Source organism: Haemaphysalis longicornis, unplaced genomic scaffold (assembly GCF_048455015.1).
Source record: "Haemaphysalis longicornis isolate Haplotype H1 unplaced genomic scaffold, Haemaphysalis longicornis Haplotype H1 scaffold_11, whole genome shotgun sequence".
NCBI lineage: Eukaryota > Metazoa > Arthropoda > Arachnida > Ixodida > Ixodidae > Haemaphysalis > Haemaphysalis longicornis.
Genome location: NW_027526214.1, coordinates 106,759,380 through 106,766,963, shown reverse-complemented (window position 1 = coordinate 106,766,963; position 7,584 = coordinate 106,759,380). Strand labels below are relative to the sequence as shown.

Below are 7,584 nucleotides of genomic sequence, written 5' to 3'. Positions count from 1 at the left end.
CTGGAGTTCCTCCGGGTACTCTTCGAAGTGCGAGCCGTCTGGGTCGGTGGCACAGTCCCACATGATATGCCACCGGTTGGCCAGTCCTTTCTTACACACACTGCACTGGTCACTCGGGTACTCGTCGAGGTACATTTGGTGTAAGGAGGCCGGTGACCTTGTAAACACCGTTTAAAGTCTTCTTAGATGTATCGCCTCCTCGCGGCCCACTTTCCGGTGGGGCGGTGGGTACCCTCCTCTGGCCATACGTAGGGTCTTCAGTGTTTCGCCGTAGCCCCTTGCTCTGTCTTTGGTTTCCGTCCACCACTCCCACTCGGGACGAGTGCCCACGTTTGGAGCGCGGTGAGTCATAGCGCGCAATTCCCTGTGGGCCGCCTCGTTGCGGTTCGGCGCGCACGGTGAGCAGTTTCCTGCGTGCGCAGGGGTCCATCTGACCTCCACTCATCTTCTGTCTCGAACTCCCGATCATTGTATTATTCTAGCCACCTTGCCGCTCACTCGCCCTCTTTCCAGGTTGCGGACGGCCTCTTGGGAGTCGCTCAGGATTCTGTCGCAACCTGCCTCAGACATCGCCAGGGCTATGGCGATCTCCTCGGTCTCGGTGGCATTCTCGCACTTCGCGCTCGCCGACTTGGAAACCCCTCCTGTGCGTGCATTCACAGTCACTAACGCGTATCTTCCTTGTTCGTACTCCGCCGCGTCAACGTACCTAGTCCGCGTGTCCCCGCAGTACTGTGTGACGAGAAACTTTGCTCTCGCCCGTCTTCTCTCTTGGTTGTGCTCCGGGTGCATGTTCCTCGGGATGGTGCTCACTCGCACGTTCTCGTGCACCCTCTCGTCGAGTTCCTGGAGGTGTCTTCCTGTGACCCGGTAGCCAAAGCCCAGGGTCTCGAGGATGCTTCTTCCCGTCTGAGTCTCCGCCAGCCACTCTCGCTGCGCTTTCAGTTGCGCCTCGATGATCTCGTCCACCGTGTTGTGGACGCCCAACTACAACAGACTCTCGGGGTTCGTAGACTCGCGCAGTCCGAGTGCCCTCTTGTACATCCTACAGATCATGGCTTCGATCTTATTCTTGTCGGTCTGCGTCCAAGTGTGGTACGCCGCCGTGTACGCCACGTGGCCGATCGCAAAGGACTGGACCAGCCTTGTGAGCCCTTGTTCACGCATGCCCGCCTTCTTGGCTGACACTCGCTGGATCAGACGCAGGGTACTCGCCGTCTTGGTTGCCAGATTCTTCAGGAGGTTGTCTTTGCTACCGTTGCTGCTGATCAGCATGCTCAGCACTCTCATGTCCGAAACCTCGGGAATCTCTGGCCCATCTTCGTGATCAGCTCCATGCGATCACGCTCCCTCGGGGGCGGCGGCTGCCATCCGCCTTTCGAGGCGAGATTATACCAAGAGCTTGGACTTGGACGGCGAACGCTGCAGACCCGTTCCGTCTAGTCGTTCTTCAATGGCTGAGATCGCCTTCTGCAACCTCATCTGTATAGCAGCCTCCGTGCTGCCTGTCGTCCACAGGGTAAGGTCGTCTGCGTAGATCGTGTATCTCACGCCCCTGACGCTCGACACCGCTTCGCCGACCTGTATTATCACGATGCTGAACAGAAACCGTGAGATCACAGAGCCTTGAGGCGTGCCCACGCTGCAAACGCGTCGCTCCGGTAACTTGATCTCCCTCGTGTGCAAGGCGATCTTGCGGTCTGATAGAAAGTTTCGGTTGTATTCATAGCTTCTCTTTCTCATGTTTAGCCGCGACGCCTGCGCTAGGATGGCCGAGTGCTTCACCCGGTCAAAGGCGCTCTGAAGGTCGAGGCCCAGGATCACCTTGCTGTCCTTCGTCTCGTTCTCGATGATCTCCTCCTTCAAGTTCAACATCGCGTTTTGAGTGCTCGGGCCCCTCCGGGACCAGATCATCGAGTCCGGAAACAGACCCTCTTGTTCTAGGTAATTTTGCCCTTGTTTCGCCAACACGTGCTCGAGGACCTTCCCCACGCACGACGTCAGCGAGATCAATAGCAGAAAGCAAAAAAAACAGTGCTACTTGACAGGACGTCATCGCACAATGGCGTCTTAATAACCTGAGTGACCAAGCTATTGAAAGACTACTTTAGTTGTTTCAGAAAATAATGATTCTTGGGAAAGCACCATCAATAAAAGACAGCAGATGTATTCATCCATTAAAATCAGAAAGTTCCCCCATGTAAAGAATTTACGCCCATTATCTCACATCTCGCGTCGGGAAGATCATTGAACAAATTGTATACGAACGTCTGGAGTAGCACGTATATTAATCAAACTAACTGCCAAACAAATTTGGCTTCCCTAATGCATTGCCACTCACAGCGTTCTTATGCAACCTGACGACGAGGTTCTCCTTCTAGGCATGTAACACTTTTATTGAATGGTACTAGTTCTCATCTAAAAAGGCAATGGACACAGAAGACCTACGGCTACAGAAGACCTACGACTACATAAGTCTTCCCTTCAGACCACACACCAACACTCAAAATAGCCCTACGTAAACTTCCATCCCATATCCCTTAGGGTTTGTGGCCCACTTCAAAGATTTTTTTATATCCTCTCTTCAATATCATTGCCCTACTTGGCTATACGCAGAAGCTGGCCAGTGTACCTAACAGAAACCACGTCCTCTATATAGAGAATATTCCCCTGAATGGGCGCAAACTCGATCTCACACTACAACCACCAAAAGAGGCCAACAGCCAGTATGTGAAGATGTGCTGCCTCATCTGCTCACCCAGGAAATCTCAAGTATTTGTTGTGCGGCTTCTAAGTACCAGAAGGAGCTTGAGGGCATATAAGTCGTCTTGGACACAAAACACAGACTCAAGCCTTAGCAGCCTCTTCTAGTACTTGTCATCCACATTTACACCGACTGTAAAAGCAACGACGGAGGGCATCTACGTCGTCTAGTACACAGGAACACACTATCAAGCCTTCCCAGTCTCTTTGAATGCTTGACTTCCACATTCATTCCTACGGTCAAAGCAACGTCGCGGCGCATTGTTTTACGAAATACACTACAGAGGTCACTCACATGATTTTCAGAGTGGCAAATAAACAAGGTTTATTAAAGGAAACAGACATGGTGGGATTCTTCGAGGCATTTTCGCTTTCCAGAATCAACAACGTCAAAACGCATTTCAATTTAAGCAAGAAAGACCCCAATAAAATTAACACCCTATTACAGGGAGCGACAAACGCCTCACACAACATCCTCATTAGCGCATCCCCTGACAGGGTTTTGAGAATGGGCCTGCACAAAACAGGCAGATGAGCCTGTGAAAGGTTACCTCTGAAGCCAAAATAAAAGCTTAGTGCACCTTAGACCTCTAAACCAAGCTTTTTAAATTCCGGAGCAATATAAAGGGCAAACACTCTTCGTGAATTACCCAGGAGTATGCACCCCTGTCCGCACACAGGCCGGGTGAAAGCGACAGCTGAAGCCTTTAACAATATCAATGCAAACAATATGTGACAGGCCAAAATACGGTTTATGCTGACACAGTAGCTGTCCATTGACAAAAACCAAAAAGAGCGGTAGTGACGACCAAGCAGGATCTTATCATAAGCGCTATCTACGGACAGGATCAACTAAACACTTGGAGGAAGGGGCCATCCCACTAGAGCTCACGCAGGCCCCACCCCATAAAATCATCACAAGTGCTCAATTTGCATACCGAATTTACCCGTCTGGGTGATTGTCCTCCTAGCACATCACATGCAATGAAGTAAAACACCCAGCTGTAGGTACAAATCCTGTGTATCCCTTCCCCACGCCTGCATTTAGGGAAAAAAGTTGCCTTCAAACATCCCCGTGTACTACGCAACCCTGGGCTTTGAGAGTGTGGTAAAGCTTACCCCCTCTCTACACTTCTAAAGATTACTCAGCTAAACGTGCTTAGTAGGAGAATACTCTGTTTCCTACATTAAAGCCTCACAAAGAACAAGAAAACGACTCTTCGACTTCTTCAATTAAATACATACTTTCATGTCCCGTGGCTTAACGTATTATCCTCAAGCCAATACGTGGCCGCATGGAAGTTTGGGCAGTACCAAGGAACACGCAGAAACATTGCAAATACTGTATTTTCCCCGGAATGGCAGCCTTTACTATTTTCTTTCCACACTGGAAAGAGCTGTGGAAGACACTGCTCTTTAATCACTACCTCACGAACCAGCCCTTACACTTCATAATTGCAGCCTTGGTCAAGACGGCCCATAGATTCACGCGAATAAAAAAACGCTGCGACGTCATCTTCTTATTGATTCTCCTCAAAAATTGGTTGTCTCTCTCTCGGCGAAGGCCCACCTATTGTTACCAGAGCATTGTTACCAGAGCATTGTTACCAGAGCTGAGTGGAGTTGGAAGTAATAGTATCCAAACAACTTACGCACAGTTCCGCCCGCGCACTCCAGGGGACATGAGGTTCCAGATGACGAGCCCTGTCATGTGGAGAAAGATTAATCACGAGCAATTAGTGGAGTTTTTACATTTAGAGGATTTTGTTCAACCCTCAACATCAACTCTCGCCGTAAATGCGGAAGCAAGCAGCCTTTGTGGGGAATGTACACGCTAATAAAGGTAACCAAAACTTAAGTTCTGCTGGTTTTTCTGGAAGTAGTAAAAGCTGGAAAATTATTGATTACTGACGTACGTTAAGAATAACAATCAACTATTAAGAAAAATTTCCGTACCGCAATACAAAAAACATAATAACACGTAAATAGAATGTCACCTTACGACAAGTAGATAAAGGTGCAATAATAGAACATGTCATCGTGCTAATAAAATGAAAATAATTTATTTCGAAAAATACCACAGATACCCTATAGGAAATAAAAAGATCGCATTTATTATTTTGACATTCTTGATTGCATTACAAGTGCCAGACTTCCAACATGCGTGAGCTGCGGTCTTCGAACGTCGAGAATTCAAAAAGTTTTAAATGTGAATGCATTTCTTAGTCGGGGGTTGTCGTGCTCCGTCGGCGTGCGCCTGCATTCCTCCAGCGCGAGCGCACGTGAGCGCGCGCCTCGTAGTACTGCCTTCGTCGTCGTCGTCGTCGTCTCGGCGCGGCGGACCCGCGCCGCTACAGCGCGAGCGCACGTGAGCGCGCGCCTCGTATTTCTGCCTTCGTCGTCGTCGTCGTCGTCTCGGCGCGGCGGACCCGCGCCGCTACAGTCTTTAAGTGCGAATGCATTGCTTAGTCGAGGGTTGTGGTGCTCCGTCGGCGTGCGCCCGCAGGTGTTATCTCTTCGCGCTCCTCCTCGCCCCTAGCAACAGCTGTGGCGCGCCTAGCAACCGGAGCAGGTGGTAGCTCGTGCAGGAGTAGCGGAGGGCAAGGGGAGAGGAGGAGCGCGCTCAGGCGTGTGAGGGCGCTGGCATCACGGAGCTCGGGCGGAGTAGCGGAGAGGAGGAGCGCGCTCGGGCGTGTGACGGCGCTCGCTTCCCGGAGCTCGGCGGAGAGAGAGCTCGGGCGCGGGGCGGGCGTGTTGCGGGGGTCTCTCTCTCCTCTCCGCGTACCCTCTCTACATAATAATTACCCGCACCGCACTCATCGGTGCACCCAATGCATTCGCATTTCCGCACGATCCCCTTCGGGGAGGTGGGGGGATTTCTTTTTCCCCAGAAAGAGAATTGGCACGTGAAACGTTAGTCACGTGCTACAGATTTGGCCGTTCTAAAAGGCGCGCTGTAATATTGCTGTGTAGTTTTGATGTATTGGCTTTCGGTCGCCTGCTCTTTTATGGCGTGCAGTTTTTACGCCTTGCTTGTACGCTGCTGCTCTTTTGTGTCGTGGTGTTCTGTAGCGCACTCATTTGACTCGGCAACGAAATGAATCCTTTGCGGGTGTTTATTAGGCGCATCGCGATCAGGCCACTTCAGGTTCTGAGATTCCAATCTATCGCTCAATTTTTTTAACTTTTCACCTGTCTGGGCAACAAAAGCAATTTCAGCAGAGTAATCGTCCCTGAACATCGGTTGTTTTAAGAACTCGTAGGATCGGGTTCTAATATGGAAGACACGACGGCCATGTTAGTACTCAACCACGTTCTTATTACCGTTTGTTTTAGATTTAAATCCGCTAACTTCAATGTTACCTATATTTAAATATTCGGGAAATGCATAAACCAAATATCGACAGAATATTTCAGAATTTATTTTTAATCTACAATATAAATCTAAATTCGCAAGTGTAGCCATTGAAAATTCTGATTTAGCTGCATGTTATTGAAGACCTATTTTAATGATATTCCTGTGCATTGTCTCTGTTCAGGAACGTACTGTAAGTAATATAATTTTTATTCTGAGATATTCGCGTTGATTACGCCTTAAAAACAGCTATCTGCTTTGAAAACATGCTAGGTATTATGGATTTCGCAATAATTAAGACTAATAAAAAAAAGGACAACACACCCGAGAAAATATGCATTTTTAAACAAATTTCAGTACCTGTTGTAGGGAATCACAACGTATGGTTAGCGTCGCTGAAGAGCTTAATAACCATTATTGATTTATCCTGCCGAACAGTGTATTTCCGCATCCATTTGGCGTAGAAAATGAGGGGCTCAGTGAATTTGGACAGAAACAGAATAAGGTTTGGCAGTCAAGAAAACCTCGGAAAGCAAACGGGGGAATGCGTTAGGTCATAGAAACAGATGAAGAATTTCTTGGGTCAAAGAAATTGGTGAAAAAGTGTGATGCGAACCCACAACCTCCAGAATACCGGTCGCACCAGATTGGTATTTCGGAGGTCATGGGTTCGGATCCCACCCGGCGGGCATTTTTTCACACAATTTTTTTCTGACGCAAAAAATTCTTCATCTGTTTCTATGAACTAACGCATTCCCCCTTTGCTTTCCGAGGTTTTCTTGATATATATATATATTTATATATATATACATATGTAACACCGAACCACTGGAGCACTCCCGACAACCCCCCCTTGGCTACGCATGTTGCACTCCAGGACACGTGGCCTGGTTGTGCCGCCGGCGACCATCGTTTTCTAACGACGTCCCACATGGAGAGCCCAACTATGGACCCCAGCAGTACTTCGCTCGAGTTGACACGAGCTCGACACCTAGTTCATACCCTGCAGACAAACCACCCTTTTCGTACCGCCACTCCTCGTCCCCGCGTACCCGTTCCCTTTCTCCCATGCGCCCTCGCCAGAATCCACCCGCCGAGGGAAACTGACGGCTGCCGTTTCCGACGCAAAAACTGCAACGACGTCTAAATGCTCAAGTCCTCGTTCCTCACCCGCCAATATTATTGAACCGACTGTTCAATGTGTAGCCGCATTACCGCTTTACGATACTGGTGCCGCCGTGTCTGTCCTAAGTGAACGGCTCGGCCACTCATTGCGAAAAGTGACGACGCCACTCTCCGACCTTAATCTCTCACCGCCAGCGAGCAAGAGGTTAAACCGTTAGCCATGTGCACCACTCGTGCAGCCATCCAAAATATCACATACGTCATGGAGTTCATTGTCCTTCCCTCGTGTTCTCACGACATCATGCTCGGATGAGACTTCTTATCACGTCATCACGCCATCA

The 7,584-nt window shown here is 49.3% G+C and overlaps 1 protein-coding gene across 1 annotated transcript; it reads right to left on the bottom strand.

Moving 5' to 3' along the window:
* Positions 1 to 1,389: 1,389 nt before the first annotated feature.
* On the bottom strand, positions 1,390 to 1,875 carry LOC144160740 (uncharacterized). Its single transcript, XM_077691926.1, has one exon. It carries the CDS (start codon positions 1,873 to 1,875, stop codon positions 1,390 to 1,392), a length of 486 nt encoding a protein of 161 aa, XP_077548052.1.
* Between the last annotated feature and the right edge of the window lie 5,709 nt (positions 1,876 to 7,584).